The sequence below is a fragment of the Salmo trutta genome, chromosome 33 (genome assembly GCF_901001165.1).
Source record: "Salmo trutta chromosome 33, fSalTru1.1, whole genome shotgun sequence".
In the NCBI taxonomy this organism is placed as follows: Eukaryota; Metazoa; Chordata; class Actinopteri; order Salmoniformes; family Salmonidae; genus Salmo; species Salmo trutta.
Genome location: NC_042989.1, coordinates 4527571 through 4546180, shown reverse-complemented (window position 1 = coordinate 4546180; position 18610 = coordinate 4527571). Strand labels below are relative to the sequence as shown.

General features: G+C 42.0%; 1 protein-coding gene across 1 annotated transcript in view; it reads right to left on the bottom strand.

Annotated features, from left to right (window-relative positions):
• Nucleotides 1-11641, bottom strand: part of rps6ka5 (ribosomal protein S6 kinase, polypeptide 5) — a 35195-nt gene extending 23554 nt beyond the window's left edge. Inside the window, exons 1-5 of the mRNA XM_029729257.1 lie at nucleotides 11318-11641; nucleotides 4350-4421; nucleotides 3953-4171; nucleotides 3497-3612; nucleotides 3031-3132 (exon numbers count right to left, since the gene is read on the bottom strand). Coding sequence (XP_029585117.1) covers nucleotides 3031-3132; nucleotides 3497-3612; nucleotides 3953-4171; nucleotides 4350-4421; nucleotides 11318-11387 — 579 coding nt within the window. The 5' untranslated portion in view covers nucleotides 11388-11641. The remainder of the gene's footprint in view (nucleotides 1-3030; nucleotides 3133-3496; nucleotides 3613-3952; nucleotides 4172-4349; nucleotides 4422-11317) is intronic.
• Nucleotides 11642-18610: the final 6969 nt, after the last annotated feature.

The window sequence follows — 18610 nt, the reverse complement described above, 5'->3', positions numbered from 1 at the left end:
ATGCAGATACTGGGTGGTCTGGTGTCTGTGCTAGCATAAATACTCATCCATAAGTAAAAGAGAGAAGACATGCCTATCAAGGGGCTTGGCATTGCATAACTTTTTAACCAAGAGTACATTCACACGGAGCAACGCAGCGTAAAATGACAGAGACAAAGTATGTAAATGGGGAAGGCGTGTTAGAAGGTAGGCGTGTCAGGTTGCATGAGCTTAAATTGCGTTAAACAACTCACTCCAAACACGGCCTCAAAACACACAGAGCGCATACTCCTCCGTAGGGCTGGGCGATATGGCCAAAGTATATTATCAGAACATATTTTTTACGGTATAACAGTATGACTGTTTTTTAATAATATAAGATCCCTAGGGTGGCAACATAGAAAATATAAGTGATGTTTATGGGGCATTCTCCATTCTGATTTATACTGTTCAATCCAACCCAAAACAATTGATCAACATCTGCATTTCCTGCACTTTTAACATTTCCACACTGTCTCGTAGGGCTGCATGATAGATATGGGCAACAAAATCTAGGTCTAAAGTAGTTTATTAGTGAACTGTTGAAAGCAGTAGAATGATTATTGTAATTCAATAGTTGGGAAAAAAGTGGTATTAGGTTCTAAGTTCCGGTACAAATCCAGACGGACCCCAAAAGGAAGCTCAAACTAGATTTATTACACCCAACAGGATGTCGCAGCTGCACAACACAACATCCAAGAAACACAAGCACATATTTCAATCTTCCGACTAGGTGGAGTCTTCTCCTTGTATGTCTAAGATAAACAGTCATTCTCTGTTACTGGGCAGGAACAGAGTCTGCTCCTTATGGTATTGTCTTGGCCCAGACTGAGCCCAAAACCTTCATGGGCGGGGATGTGTGTGTGTGTGTGTGTGTGTGTGAGAGAGATAAGGCTTCAGTTAGAGTGTTGTTAGGTGGGCCCCTATGGGCCCCCTCTCAGCGGTTCAGTCTCTAACTGTTGTCCTCACCTTGACGTTCAGTTTCACATCTCTCCTTACCCTATTTCCATAGAGACTAGCCTAGCTTATCAGGAACTGAGACTTGACTGTTGCCTTTTACCTACTTCGTTAGCAAGATGTCTGGACAGACAGAAATTTTCTGTACTTCCTTCCCCTTGTCACTGCAACACCACACAAGCGCCAACATCCTAACCGATAACAAGTTATTACTACTAATAAGCTGATTATGCCGTTATAAACAGGCTCATTATGTAATTAAAACGGGCTCAAGTCAGATAGTCTCTAACAGTGGGCAGCATGTTGAATAGATCGTTGTTTGACATGACAACAAATAAATAAGCCAGAGAGGAATTCTTGTGACAGGGTAGGATCCAAAGTGTTGGTAAGTGTTTCCTAGGGGACCATATACGATGTTACATTAAATGTGTATTCTCTTACTTTAGCTAGCTAACATATTCATGCTTCGCTTATTCCTCTCTGATTTAGAAGATACCATTGCACAAGCAACATAGTGATCTAGGCCTACATCAGAACTGGTATCAGGCTGTATATTAACTACAGCGTAGCTACGTTTGGTCTGACTCTGATTACATTTAGCTAGCTAACTAGTGATTAGCATTCGCGGAGAACATTATTGATTTTTAGCCAAAACTTGATAAGAAAAACGAGGTGTTTGCAGACAGATACACAAACTAATAGTGTAATTAATTAAAGCACGGTTTGAAAGCAGCATTGCCGTCACCAACATCTCGTCGCGTCTGACCATGCAGACGGCAGAGTGAAAGTGAAGTGCTCGTGACTCCGTGGTCGAGCAACAACTGCTCTCTTTGGAGTGACTGGGGGAGAGCAGGGCTTGGTGTGGTAAGAGGGAGGAGAGGACTACCAAGTAACAAACGGAGGAAACTAGAAAAATGGACATTACACGCAGCATAGTTGCGTATCACACTTAACATTCCAAAACATTGAAATACTGTTATAGAAGGTAAAGTGAAAACTAGTCATGGGAGGAAATAAAATTAAAATAAATCAATACAGTTACATATCGGGATATTATTTTTGACAATATATCGTATCATTTTGACAATGTCGCAATATATTTTCACGCTAGTTGGCTGTACCTGCACCAAAACTCCAGTATTTTTCCTTCATAGTTTGTTCTCCATCTTCTTTTTAAACAGGGAGCACATTTGTTTTCAGCATTTCTATATTTTTTTCAATACAAAAAAATACACATACAAATGACAGCATAGAAACGCACACAACCATCAACGACATCACACCTGCCCAGACCCACCTGCTCACAACCCCCCCCAGCAACCTCATCACTCTCCGCCACATGACCTCAAACTGCAGCCATTTTGTTTCTCTCCGTCGCCCACGCACATTCAACATTTAGATAACAAAGCATTTGGCCTTTCCATTGTGTTAACGATTGAGTGTTGGTTGATTACCAGTTCAAGCCTATCTTTTTTTCAAGGTGATTGATGAGAAAACTATCATCCAACCCACCGGGTATCTCACTGCACACTCATTTACCATGACTTGAAATATGTAGACAGACAGATTAAAAGTACATTTCCATTCTAATACTTCGGACACCCAACTTTCTAACTCCGCCCATAGCACACTTTCCGTGACTGATCAAAACGTGTTTTGTCATGGCTCCCTCTTGTCCCTCCGCAGCAGAGATATGGGTAAGCAATAGGTTTAGAACATCGAACCGCAAGAAAATCACAGTATGGAATAGCAATACACATCGTATCGGCGCCTAAGTATAGTGAGAATATCGTATTGTGAGATCCCTGGCAATTCCCAGCCCGAGTAAAAACCCAAACCGGTCCGTGCATCAATACCGTATACTGTATAGTCAAATACAGTACATTACCCGGCCCTACTCAGCCATTGACTCTGAAAGGGAGGCGTCGCGAGTGTGAATACACCCTAATACTGTAAGTAGTCTAACCATTTTAAAGTACAACTCTCCTCTGTGTCTTAACGTTCACATGGATGTATGGGGTAGGCCCCGTTGCTCCAAAAATCTGTAATACATACCTCATCAAACTCTTTGCTCAGGCCAAAGTCTGTGAGCACTATGTGCCCGCTGGAGTCCATGAGGATGTTCTCCAGCTTCAGGTCTCTGTAGACTATCCCCAGCTAGAAAACAGTCAGGGGATTACAAGGCTCGACTATGACAACAATGTAGAATCGGCAGCCAGAAATTCATCCAGAAAGTATTTCACGGGGCGGTTTCCCCAGACACAAATTAAGCATAGTCCTGGACTAAAAAGCATGGTGAATCTCCAGTGAAATAGCTTTTTAGTCCAGGATTACGCTTAATCCGTGTCCGGGAAACCGGACCTGAAAGTACGACAGTTGTGATAACAGTGTGATGAATGACTGAGGAAACGGCCCCATTTGCAGCGGCATTTTAGGCTACAACTCCAAAGCTATTGTACCTTAATGAAGTTCGGGAATGACAAAACAATGAAGTGCATGTCTACAAGTACCCCACACTCACCTGGTGTAGGTGCTCCAGTGCCAGCACTATCTCTCCACTGTACAAGGCTACCTCCTGCTCCTTGAACCGAACCCTCTGCACCAGGTGTGTGAAGAGCTCCCCACCGTTCACATAATCTGTCATAATAACAATGAAACGGGTATGAACGAGCCAGGTTGTCTTAACTCCGTGATATTACATTTCAACATTGCCGGTATACTTCCAGAATTCAACGGGTCAGTTCAGTTCACTGTAAGACAGGTGAAAAGTCTCACTGAAAAACGCTGAATTCCTTTCCTAACAATCTTGCATTCTGCTACTTGACATTCGTACTTCATATACTTCATACTCATGTCTTCATTGTAAAAGAACAACTTTCTGGAAAAGACAGAACGAGAGAGATAGAACGAGAAGAGGAGAAAGGGACAGAGAGAGACCGAGAAAGAGAGCGCGAAAGAGAAGGAGAGCGATCCAGACCTAGTATGAGGTGCAGCTTGGTGTCCGTCTGGAAGGCATAGTGGAGGGTGACGAGGAACGGTGACTGTCTAATGTGCTCCAGAACCTGTCTCTCTGTGCGTGTGTGCTCTGCTGTCTTGGCCTTCTGTATTATTGTGGCCTTCTTCAACACCTTCATGGCGTATAGTTGCCCTGCATTGTGACCGCTCACTTTGCGCACCAGGAACACCTTGCCATAGGCTGAGAGAGAAGAAAAAAACAACAACAAATAAAATGTTTTTCTAACTCAGCAGCCAAAAGCATTCAGTGCATGTGTAGCTCACCTGGAGCACCAGATGGTGCGATATAAAATGAATGCACCTTCTCAAAAACTGTGACAATTTCCAGCACTGGATTGGCTTTTAGACCTGTCACTCACCTCCAGTTCCCAGCACCTTTAGCAGCTCGAAGTTCTCGATGCCCACCCTCTCTACGTGGCCGGTCAGGTTGGCTGTGGCAAGACAAAGATGACAAAGATGGTAAGATCCTTAGCTTACAAACAAGAAAGTATCACGAATGCTTAACAATACACACCAGGCCTAGAACATTGGCCTGGACCAACAAAAAAAAAGAAGACATTTTTAAAAATGTATCTCAATGCCGAAACTGATGACTTCTGCATTATTCAATGTTGTTATCCAAATCACGTTAGCCTAATGTGTCACTGGAGTGAACACAACTCTGAAAGCAGAGAGAGCAGCTGTTAAGGGTAGAGTATCTAGGCTAACCCTCGGCTGACATGTGTGCATGCATGGCATGGGTGAGAATGAGAAGAGTGCATAGCAAGCAAGAGTGAAGGTAATCTATGAGTTTGAGGGTGTGCTAGTAGCCTTGTAAGCGATGTTCGATGTAGGGTAGCATGGGAACGCACATCTGTGCACATGTCTCTAAGCACACAGAGCAGAGCAGTCCGGACATGCTCCTTTAAGATGTGCGTGTCTATTGTAGCGAACACATTCCTGCTGTCTCACAGACAAGACAGAGAGACACAAAGAGTATTTTCTCGCTCACTCACTGCGGAAGTGCAACACAAAAAGGAGAGTTCACCATTGCACAACGTGTATATCAATTTCATCGTCGCACTCTCTGTCACCACCTCGGTAGACACTCACTGACTGATTGACTGGCTGGCTGATTGACTGACTGGCTGGCTGGCTGTAAGCCCCAGAGCCCTGCATGTCAGGCTGTCTGCCACTGACAACATGGAGGTAAAGAGGTTCAGACTGCATAACACCAATGACTGACAGCCCAGCCAGGCATCCATTCAAGGCCCTAGATTTTGAGTGGGTTGGGTATTCTTTCCAGCCAGACCCTCGTCTCATTGCTAAAGGCTATCGAGCTGCTTCGTAAGTAGGCCTGGAGGCTCATCATGTGCAGGATCTGGTAAATGCCATCTAAAATCACTTATGCCAACTTTTCTTCATATTATTATGAACTGGGACAGTTTTGTACACATCAAAGTGGCCACCTCAGAGGTCTGATCATACCAGGGATTGGCATTAAAAGGTGGACTCAGCGAGATGATGCAGAAAATAAACGGCATAGAGCACCACAGGGGAGGTGTCATAATACCCATGAAACCTAGCGGTCAAACAGGGAAATGGTTCCAATTGTTTCTCCACCATTCATTTTTCCCATCTGGGATTTAGAAACACTTCTGGGTAACTTCGACCGACTTCTAAGCCTGTGCTGTGGGCTTCTAAAAACTAATAATTCAGCACTTCAAGTTTCAGTGCGCACAGCCCCCAGGGTTGCTATGTCCGCGGTTTTCCGGCCAAAATGGGCTACTTTTAAAATTGCACCACAGCCGCAATGGCATTTCTCTTTTAAAAAAAATCTATACATTTTTTTATAATAATAATTTTGGAGGGTGCTTATATTTGTCCTGTTACACACCCGTGTGTAATGGAAATGTGTTTTGTTTCATATCCCAACGTCCCCTGAGACACCTGCAGGGCCACCACTGTACAGTACCCTTAGAGCGATTATGGTTAAGTGCCTTGATCAATGGCACAGCGACAGATTTTGTTACCTTGTTGGCTCCATTATTCGAACCAGCGACCTTTCGGTTACTGGCCCAAAGCTCTAACCTCGAAGCTACCTGACGCCAAAGGATCTACACATTGGCCTGTAATAAAACCCGGGCCTCCCGCGTAGCATGCGAGAATTCTAACACTGAACCACCAATGCACTTTTACCTGCTGCTGCTGACCACCAGGCAGTGAGGCAGGCTGTTGTTGAGTGAGTGGAAGGGAGGGAGGTAGAGGGCCTGAGGGGTATGTGTGTTCCGAGAGACCGCTTCAGGCAGCTGAGTGAGCGAGTGAAAGGAGAGCAGCGCCAGCACATCATGACAAGTGATGTGAGAACGAACTAACAGCACTAGCTCGCTACGGTGCATTCAGAAAGTATTCATACCCCTTTACTTAGTCCACATTTTGTTGTGTTACACCCTGAATACAAAATGGATTAAATTGATTTGTTTTCTCACCCATCTACACACATTACCCTATAATGAAAAAAGTGAAAACATGTTTTTAGACATTTTTGCAAATGTATTGAAAATTAAATACATTAACATTTCATTCACATAAGTATTCACACCCCTTCGCTATGACACTCCAAATTGAGCTCAGGTGAATCCAAATTCCTTTGATCATCCTTGAGATGTCACTACAACTTGATTGGAGTCCACCTAGGCTGTGGCCAATTCAATTGTTTGGACATGATTTAGAAAGAAAACACAGTTGACAGTGCATTTCAGAGCAGAAACTATACCATGAAGTCCAAGGAACTGTCCGTAGATCTCCGAGAATTGTGACTAGACATAGAATTCCAGTCAAATGTTTGGACACACCTACTCATTCCAGGGTTCTTATTTATTTGTACTATTTTCTACATATTAGAATAATAGTGAAGACATCAAAACTATGAAATAACACATATGGAGTCATATAGCAACCAAAAAAGTATTCTACTTTGAAGAATCTCAAAAATATATTTTGATTTGTTTAACACTTTCTTGGTTACCTCATGATTCCATGTGTTACTTCATAGTTTTGATGTCTTCAATATCATTCTACAATGTAGAAAATAGTACAAATAAAGAAAAACCCTGGAATGAGTAGGTGTGTTTAAACGTGACTGGTACTGTACATATAATTTTCACATTAATTTATTAAACAAACTGATTTTGTTCAGTTTCAGACATAGTTTGGAACATTATAATCTACAAGTACATAACATTTCCAGTGGACTCCAGTAATTCTGAAGTTCTGATAAATGTTGTGACCACCAGCACAGTGAATGGTAAATAGATTCAAAGGGAACTCCCTCTGCTGGTGATTGGATGAATACGCAATCCTAAAAGGAGGAATGTGATTGGTTAATAATGAGTTGACGTGTCAATGTTTATGTATAAAATGGGTCGGTCATATCATTAAAAGTACCAGAGTCCACTCTGGAAATCTGATGTTTAAAGAGTATATAGTTTCAAAAAAATACATATAAAAATGAACAAAATCAAAAAGGGTAGTTGAGATATTTATATTAATATTTTTAATGTGGAATAAATGTGAAAATGTGCATTTCAGAATCTAAACATACTCCATGTTAGAGCACACTATAAGGAGTAGGCCTGTAATGACATGTACAGTTCACGGATCATAAGGGAAAGGGGATATCTAGTCAGTCGTACAACTGAATGCATTCAACTGACATGTCTTCCGCATTTAACCCAACCCCTCTGAATCAGAGAGGTGCGGAGTCTTAGAGGCGGAGTGTATAGGTCTACAAAGGGTCTAAAATGGCCACTTTCATCATGATAATATATGGTTTGTGATATAAATATAAAAATGCATGTCCACCCTCACAATTATATTTCTATGTGAGAATTGACAGAAAAATCGGAGACACCCAAAAATATTTTCTGCTCTCACTGGCGTGGAATCACCCATATACGCCTTAAGTTTACAAGAATATAGACTTTTCGCCTTCATTTTATACAAAATGTGATGTGCTCCGAATAACAACGTTAGTGCTCATGGGGCTTTTTACATGGAAATGCCCAGTATGAGAAGAGAGCAAACGTTATACAACTTCACCCATTAAAACATAATGTCTAAAAACAACATACAAGGACAGGGCACATTGTAACAAAATAGGCTAATAAGTAGCCTGCCCTACAGCAGTCCTTCCTATCTAAAGCAGAACAGACAGAGCCTTGAGCAAAAACCAGACTATTTTCAGCCATCCAATTTTTTTCTCTCTTCATGACCCCTGTTTTTAAAGACCCACTTTATTTATTACTCCTGGCTTCAGTGGTGGAAAAAGTACCCAATTGTCATAGTTAAGTAAAAGTAATACCTTAACAGAAAATGACTTTAGTAAAAGTCACTCAGTAAAATCCTTCTTGAGTAAAAGGCTAAAAGTACTTAGTTTTAAAAAGACTTAAGTATCAAAAGTAAATGGAATCACTAAAATATACTTACATTTTAAAAGAAAAAGTATAAATTATTTTAAATTCCTTATACTAAGCACACCAGACGGGACCATGTTCTTGTTTTTTTATATTTACGGATAGCTAGGGGCACGCTCCAACGCTCACACTGTTTAGTGAGTCTGCCAGATCAGAGGCAGTAGGGTTGACCAGGGATGTTCTCCTGATAGGTGTGTGAATTAGACAATTTTCCTGTCCTGCTAAGCATTCAAAATGTAACGAGTTCTTTTGGGGTTTCAGGGAAAATGTATGGAGTAAAAAGTACATCATTTTCATTAGGAATGTAGTTAAGTAAAAGTTGTCAAAAATAGAAATAGTAAATAAAGTACAGATAACCCCAAAAAACACTTAAGTAGTACTTTAAAGAATTTTTACTGAAGTACTTTACACCACTGCCTGGCTTCCTGCATGATAACTTGTTTCTGTGTTTCACAGCTGGCTATGGCATCACAATCAACCAAACTGTCTTCTAATCAAGAACAGGTGCATATTATATTAAGGCACAGCTTGGAATATATCACTTCACTTTATATACAGATACATTCGTAGCCATCATTTTTTGTCTTGTGCAGTGTGGATGGGCGGAGGGGGGAGAGTGAGGGAGAGAGAGACAGGGACAGAGAAACAGACAGAAAAGATAAGCGAGAGAGGGAGGCTAAACAAGCCCATGTCTTCACTCACACAGTATGGGCTGCTACTCTGCTAAGGAACTGCTCAGATACAGTGCATTCGGAAGGTATTCAGACCCCTTGACTTTCTCCATATTTTGTTATGTTACAGCCTTAATCTAAAATGGATTAAATTGCTTTTTTCCCCACTCAATCTACACATAATACCCCATAATGACAAAGCAAAGTTTAGACCCTGTACTTTGTTGAAACACCTTTGGCAGCAATTACAGCCTCAAGTCTTTTTTTGGGTGTGACCCTACAAGCATGGCACACCTGTATTTAGGGAGTTCCTCCCATTCTTCTCTGCAGATCCTCTCAAGCTCTGTCAGGTTGGATGGAGAGTGTCGGTGCACAGCTAAATTCAGGTCATCCAGAGATGTTCAATCGGGTTCAAGTCCGGGCTCTGGCTGGGCCACCCAAGGACTTTCAAAGACTTGTCCCGAAGCCACTCCTGCGTTGTCTTGGCTGTGTACTTAGGATCGTTGTCCTGTTGGAAGGGGAACCTTCACCCCAGTCTGAGGTCCTGAGCGCTCTGGAGCAGGTTTTCATCAAGGATCTCTCAGTACTTTGCTCTGTTCATCTTTCCCTCAACCGTGACTGGTCTCCCAGTCCCTGAAAAGCATCCCCACAGCATGATGCTGCCACCACGCTTCGCCGTAGGGATGGTGCCAGGTTTCCTCCAGACGTGACTCTTGGCATTCAACATGTCTGAAAACCTGTTTTCGCTTCGTCATTGTGGGGTATTGTGCGTATATTGATAAACATTTGTATTTATTTAATTGATTTTAGAATAAGGCAGTAACGTAATAAAATGTTGAAAAAAGGAGTCTGAATACTATCCAAATGCACTGTACATGCTAGAATGTGCCAATAGGATCTCGCTAGCTCGTGCTTGGCTCTGCCCATCTACTTGCTTGTTCTGCCCACTATGATTAATTTGCTCCCATAGGAAACGACAGGCTCTGGTCTAGCTTGAGTTAGTTATACAAATCTTTGAATGAATTAGGTGGGAAACAATTGGAACCATTTCCGTGTTTAACCGCTAGTTTTTATGGGTATTATGACTCCTACTGTGGTACTCTATGGGGCCACCCTCCCTTCTAGAGGAAAAATGGGAAGGTCAACATAATTGGTCAACATTTGAAGTAAATAAAGATCACAAAATTCTTAGTACAGAAAAAAAGAGGAAATTACACTTGCAATGAATGATTAGGCTACATTGCAACATCCTCCAAAAAAATGATTGATAGGGTGGGACAATACAAACTTGAAATACAGACAGTGCAGTGTTCAACTGAAACTGAACGCTGACAGCTATCACTCAAGGTTCTCTAGTCTGAATGCCATGGCATAGCTAATGTCTGACCGCAGCACAAAATAACCACTATGATTTAACACACACGATACAGTTTAACACACACGATGCGGATGGGAATATTACCTACTGTTGTAACTTGTACAAGCCACCACAAATAGAAAACAGGCTTTTAAAACGCCCGACACAAACAGCTAGCCATTAGCCAACCCTCCTGTCAAGCGCTCTTCGGTGTTATACTTCAAACGTTAGCTAACGTTACAGAGGGTTTGATGTTATTTTTGTCCATTTGTTTGAATGATAGATAATATCACCGTTTAAAAACCTGAGCCATTTTAAATAGCCGCCAAAAGCATACATGACGATGGTGGGTATAATTTGTGTCCAACAGGAATCTAACAAAAACTTCGTAAAGTAACGTTACAAGATTGCCAAGAATCAACGAACACAAAGTAGCATGATCAATTCACCAGGCAGCAACTCACCACGTAGCTTATTCTTAATGTTTGTCCATAGGCTACCAGAGTGAGTACAGACATTTTTCGGAACAAACGTGGTGAGTGAAAAACAATGAAATAGCCCACTCCCTATCCGGTATCTTATTCTGCAGCTATACAACTTTGTATGCGTTGTTTGTTGGCAACCTTGTTATTTACGAAGTTGTTGGTACAGATTCCCGTTGGAACGTTGCACAAATTATGCCCACCCTGCGTGACGATGGTCAAGTTAGCTTGGCTAGCTAGGTTAGCAAGCACTTTTCCCTGCCTTTTTTGGACTTGACCGGCTGCACTTGCAAACCCCAGCGGCAGGGTAAGTTAGCTAACCGGTTCTTTAGCTAATCACTATTAGCTAGTTAGCCAACTTACCATTTTTCAGCTCATGTTTCACAGTAAACAGGTCACCTTCTCTAGAAGATCCTTCCATCGAAGATGGCATTGTATTCCAAATGTGCCCAAAATATAAACTTGCTTAGCAAACCATCAACATAGCTAAGATAGTTTGAAATGACAGAATCACATGTAACGTTAGCTAGCTATACCTGATTGCATTGAGGGAAAAGGTCTGGTTAGCTTGCCAAGCAAGACAAAAATGTGTCTACAAGATAGCGTGGGGGGCGGGTAACCACTACTACCTTCACGACCAAGTCCTCCTGCAGCTGTGATTGGGGTTGCTATGTGGAGTTTTAACATCTGATTGGTCCATTTTGCTATCCATGACAGAGAGGCCCTCCTTCCCGCCCTCTTATTGGTCAGATACTGACAGCTGAAATCAGGGTCCTCCTACTCACAAGACCAGGGCTGAGGGTCTGCCAGCTGATCTAACAAAATGATTGAGCATTTAGATTTTTTTTCTTTATGAAATATAGAGGAACAGAGAACAGCAACAGCATCACATACAATGGTGTAGTGGAGAGTTAATTTTTTTGTCCTAAAAGTTTACCCACCTTTTGCAGAAAAATGCACTATAAGTATAGGGAGCGTGATTTGTTTTCACCATGACCTGCTTTCAGGGTTTACCCACTCATTTTTTTGTACCACTATACAATTGAACACAAACATTTCCAGTAGATCTGTAGAAAGAAAATGTCTGCCATGAAACCAGAAACTTAATATGCCACTCCCTTATGCCACATATGTCAGGCCTAAGACACATGGAATGAATAATCAGCATCAAGATTAGGCTATGATATTTGTTTTATATTAGGCCTATGCAAAACACTCAACTCAAACTCTCAGAATATAAACTGTCACTGTTGCCATACTGTGAAAAGGGTTGCCTTTTGCCACCACCTTGTGGTGATGAAATGAAAATAAATGTTGTTAATCAAAAATGACATTCTGATACAACTTGGCCCATTTACACTAGGTTAGGAGTTGTAACACTGATGTGAATGCTACTGTACATCCAGTATAGCATCCAGCTCAGAGTTACAACCATTTACATTTTAGCAGACTTAGTGAGTGCATACTTTTTCAACTAGGCTAGTTAGTTAAGAACAAATTATTTTTTTTACAATGACTGCCTACCAGGGAACAGTGGGTTAACTGCCTTGTTCAGGGGCAAAACGACAGATTTTTACCTTGTCAGCTCAGGGATTTGACCCAGCAACCTTTCGGTTACTGGCACAACGCTCTAACCACTAGGCATCCTGCCGCCCCTCATACTGGTTCCCCTGGGAATCAAACTCACAACCCTGGCATTGCTAACACCATGCTCTACCAACTGTCCAGCAGCCAGCTCAGAGTTACAGCCAGCATCTGGCTCAGAGTTACAGTACATCCAGCATCCAGGAGGATATAACTATGAGCTGGAGCCAACACACTTTAAAATAAGAGTCCCCCAATTTGTCATGCCAAAATAAAAGTGATTCCATTTCCAATTTCAAAACAATAGTCCCTCAATTTGTCATGCTAAAATAAAAGTCCTGCAATTTCAGATTTCAAAATAAGAGTCACCCAATTGGTCCTGGGACTATCATTTGTTTTTCAACAGGACAATGACCCAACACACCTCCAGTCTGTTTGTGATTTATGTAGAATTTTAGGCACCCTTAACCATCATGGCTACCACAGCATTATGCAGCGATACACCATCCCATCTGGTTGCAGTTAGTGGGACTATCATTTCTTTTTCAACAGGACAATGACCCAAAACACACCTCCAGTCTGTGTAAGGGCTATTTGACCAAGGAGGAGAGTGATGGAGTTCCGCATGAGATTACCTGGCCTCCAATATCACCTGACCTCAACCCAATTGAGATGGTTTGGGATGAGTTGGACCAGAGTGAAGGAAACGTAGCCAACAAGTGCTCAGCATATGTGGGAACTCCTTCAAGACTGTTGTAAAAACATTCCAGGTGAAGCTGGTTGAGAGAATGCCAAGAGTGTGCAAAGTGGTCATCAAGGCAAAGGGTGGCTACTTTTAACACTTTTTTGGTTACTATATGATTCCATATGTGTTATTTCATAGTTTCGATGTCTTCACTATTATTCTACAATGTTGAAAATAGTAAAAATAAAGAAAAACCCGATGTAGCAGCCAGGATTAGAGGAGAGAAACCTGGGAACAGACAGATTACTCTCCAACACCAGACACATAGATACAGAGTCCCACTTCTACACACAAATGATCAAGTTCCCTGAAAAATGTACATAACAATATAGCTATGTGGTGTGAGTGTGACATACAGTATATGTGCATCGATGTCCACAGAGGGATAGAGGGAAAGCATGGAAGGCGGGGACACTGCGTTGAAGGGTGTCTCTGCTGTGGGTATTGGTGTGGTTGTAGTGTTCAACACAGGCACTCTTCAAAAGCCCAGTCTTTTTTACGTTGCTGCTACTCACTATTTATTAACCATGCATAGTCACTTTACCCCTACCTACATGTAGTACATATTACCTCAACTGACCTCTACCCCCGCATATTGACATCCTCCTTTAAATATATATAGCCTCGTTATTGTTATGTTACTGTGTTACTATTTCTTACTTAAAAATGTTTGTCTTTTTTTAGGAAATATTTTCTTACAAACAAAATGCTGCATTGTTGGTTAAGGGCTTGTAAGTAGCATTTCACGGTAAGATCTAAGCTGTTGTATTCGGTGTCTGAATTTTTTGTGATGTAAATATACTTTCCTGTGGATGTATTGTCTCACTACTGCCAAAAGGACCAACTACACAGACAACCGGTAAAGTACATTAAAATATAATTTTATTCAACATTCTAGCTTGTAGAGCTCATTTCTGCCCAACATAGAATTCAATGCAATTCAACGTCAGGTTTCCAGGCAAGCTGAGCACAATCACAGTGGACACAGTCACTCGCATGGAGGCACTCATGGAATTAACAAACTTCACATGTACGAGAGTGTATTAGGGAGAGAATCCATTGAAGATGAGACCAGTAGACCTATGCTGTTTGATTGCATTCTGAAGACAAGGAATCTCAGAGCAGGTCCTGGAGGAGATCATGGTCTGTCTGTTGAATTTACCTTTCTTAATAATTACAGGCTATGTTAGTAATTTTCTGATGATCATTAACACAAAGTTTAGTGAAAGGAAATGAATGTACCACTGTTTAAGCAGTTTGAAATATAACTGACAACAAAGAACAAAATCCTGCAAATATATTTTATTAATGAACATATGGTAATAGTTAGAGGGGAAATGGGGGTAGGCCTTCGGAAACTATTCAGACCCCTTGACTTTTTCCACATTTTGTTACGTTGCAGGCTTATTCTGAAATTAATTTAATTGTTTTTTTCCCTCATCAATCTACACACAATACCCCTTAATGACATTTCAAAAACAGGGTTGCGAACTGAAATATTACCTTTACATAAGTATTCAGACCATTTACTCAGTACTTTGTTGCAGCACCAATGGCAACTTAAGACTTCTTGGGTATGACGCTACAAGCTTGGCACACCTGCATTTGGGGAGTTTCTCCCATTCTTCTCTGTAGATCCTCTCAAGCTCTGTCAGGTTGGATGGGGAGAGTTACTGCACAGCTATTTTCAGGTCTCTCCAGAGATATTCAATCAGGTTTAAGTCCAGGCTCTGGCTGGGCCACTCAAGGACATTCAGAGACTTCAGAGTCCCGAAGCCTCTCCTGCGGTGTCTTGGCTGTGTGCTTAGGGTCGTTGTCCTGTCGGAAGGTGAACCTTCGCCCCAGTCTGAGGTCCTGAGAGCTCTGGAGCAGGTTTTTATCAAGGAGCTCTCTGTACTTTTCTTCGCTCATATTTGCCTCAATCTTGACTAGTCTTCCTGTCCCTGTCGTTGAAAACAACCCCACAGCATGATGCTGCCCCCACCATGCTTCACCGTAGGTATGGTGCAGGTTTCCTCCTGACGTGACTCTTGGCATTCAGGCTTTAGGTGCCTTTTGGCAAACTCCAAATGGGCTGTCATGTGCCTTTTACTGAGGCGTGGCTTCCGTCAGGCCACTCTCCCTTAAAGGCCTGATTGGTGGAGTGCTGCAGAGATGGGAGAACCTTCCAGAAGGACAACCATCTCCACAGAGGAACTCTAGAGCTCTGTCAGAGTGACAATTGGATTCTTGGTCACCTCCCTTACCAAGGCCCTTCTCCCCCGATTGCTCAGTTTGGCCAGGCGGCCAGCTCTAGGAAAAGTCTTGGTGGTTACAAACTTCTTCCATTTAAGAATGATGTAGGCTACTGTGTTCTTGAGGACCTTCAATCCTGTAGAATTTTTTTGGTACCCTCCCCCAGATTTGTGGCTCGACACAATCCTGTCTCGACGGTCTACGGACAATTCTTTCGACCTCATGGCTTGGTTTTTGCTCTGACATGCACTGTCAACTGTGGGACCTTATATAGACAGGTATGTGCCTTTCTAAATTATGTCCAATCAATTGAATTTACCACAGGTGGACTCCAATCAAGTTGTAGAAACATCTCAAGGATGATCAATGGAAACAGGATGCACCTGAGCTCAATTTCGAGTCTTATAGCAAAGGGTCTGAATACTTATGTAAATAAGGTATTTTTTAAATACATTTGCAAACTGTGTGTAGATTGCTGAGGATTTTTTATTTATTTAATCAATTTCAGAATAAGGCTGTAACGTAACAAAATGTGGAAAAAGTCAAGGGGTCTGAATACTTTCCGAAGGCACTGTATATGAATTTTAAAATATAGAAGGGTATTTATACAAGGCCTGTATTATACTCATCATTCAGGATTCTTACGTTTAGTCTGGATACCTGTTTGTGCTAACATTCCACTACTTGTACTCCATGTCATATGCCAAATATATGGCACAGATTACAAGGAGTAGAATGAAAGCACAAATCAGGTCTTATTTTCCATACAGAAATCCCCAATAAGGACAACCTTGAGGTCCACAGGAAGGAAATCTCCCTGGAGGAGTTGAATGGGAGCCATCATGACTCCACTTCACAGCTCAACATCCAAGGTGATGCCCTCGGCTCTGTCATCATTGTGGTCAACGCTCTCATCTTCACCTACATGTGGCAGCCTTGTCATGCTGGAGAGACCTGTGTCAACCCATGCTACAACAGCCATGACTACACTAACCAACAACAACAACATGTCAATGCTACGCTGGTCACCATGCTTGGTGGTAGTACCCAGACTACAGTGCACCTCGCTGGGCAGAGTATGGGCTCTAACTCGACCCCATACTCTGCATCATCATGTTGGCCATATTGCTCTATGCCTGTACACACAAAAATCTTATTTCACAAAAATGTTGTACATTGATCATTATTCCTTTGCCAAGATATTCCATCCACCTGACAAGTCTGGCATGTCAAGAAGCTGATTAAACAGCATGATCATTACACAGGTGCATGTTGTGCTGGGGACAATAAAAGGACACTCTAAAATGTGCAGTTTTGTCTCACAACACAATGTCACAGATGTCTCAAGTTTTGAGGGAGCGTGTAATTGGCATGCTGACTGCAGGAATGTCCACCAGATCTGTTGCCAGATAATTGAATGTTCATTTCTTTACCAAAAGTTGCCTCCAACGTTGTCTAAGAGGATTTGGCAGTACGTCAAACCGGCCTCACAACCACAGACCACGTGTAACCGTGCCATCCAGAATCAAATCAAATCAAATGTTATTGGTCACATACACATGGTTAGCAGATGTTAATGCGAAATGCTTGTGCTTCTAGTTCTGACCGTGCAGTAATATCTAACAAGTAATCTAACAATTTCACAACAACTACCAAATACACACAAGTGGAAAGGAATGAATAAGAATATGTACATACAAATATATGGATGAGCGATGGCCGAGCTGCATAGGCAAGATGCAGTAGATGGTATAGAGTACAGTATATACATATGAGATGAGTAATGTAGGGTATGTAAACATTATATTAAGTGGAATTGTTTAAAGTGACTAGTGATACATTTATTACATCCAATTTTTTATTATTAAAATGGCTAGAGATTTGAGCCCAGCACCTCCATACCCGACTTCTTCACCTGCGGGATCATCTGAGACCAGCTAACCAGACAGCTGATGAAACTGTGGGTTTGCACAACCAAAGAATTTCTGCACAAACTGTCAGAAACCGTCTCAGGGAAGCTCATCTGTGTGCTTGTTGTCCAGGGTCTTGACTTGACTGCAGTTCATTATCATAACTGACTTCAGTGGGCAAATGCTCACCTTCAATGGCCACTGGCACGCTGTAAAACTGTGCTCTTCATGGATGAATCCCGGTTTTAACTGTACCGGGCAGATGGCAGACAGCATGTATGGTGTTGTGTGGGCGAGCAGTTTGCTGATGTCAACGTTGTGAACAGAGTGCCCCATGGTGGCGGTGGGGTTATGGTATGGGCAGGCATAAGCTACGGACAACAAACACAATTGCATTTTATTGATGGTAATTTGAATACACAGAGATACCGTGATGAGATCCTGAGGCCCAATGTCGTGCCATTCATCCACCACCATCACTTCATGTTTCACTATAATAATGCACAGCCCCATGTTGCAAGGATCTGTACACAATTCCCGGAAGCTGAAAATATCCCACTTCATCCATGGCCTGCATACTCACCAGACATGTCACCCATTGAACATGTTTGGGATGCTCTGGATCAATGTGTACGACAGCGTGTTCCAGTTCCCGCCAATATCCAGCAACTTCGCACAGCCATTGAAGAAGAGTGGGACAACATTCCACAGTTCAGAATCAACAGCCTGATCAACTCTATGTGAAGGAGATGTTTCACACTGCATGAGGCAAATGGTGGTCACACCAAATACTGACTGGTTTTCTGATCCACGCCCCTACCTTTTTTAAAAAGGTATCTGTGACCAACAGATGCATATCTGTATTCCCAGTCATGTGAAATCCATAAATTAGGGCCCTAATGAATTTCTTTAAATTGACTGATTTCCCTATATGCACTGTAACTCAGTAAAATCTTAGAAATGTTCATGTTGTGTTAATTTTTTTGTTCAGTGTATTTACATGTGTGAGCTCTCCTGTCGGACGCAGTGTGGCCCAAAGCTGTGCTGTGAAAGCTTTGACAGAACAGCGCTAAGAGGACCGGCTGGAGAAGAGGTTGTTTCCCCTCAGTATCACACAATACAACACCAGTCAACCTCAATTCAACAGTCACCCTTTACAGCTACCGTCAAGCTAACAGCCAC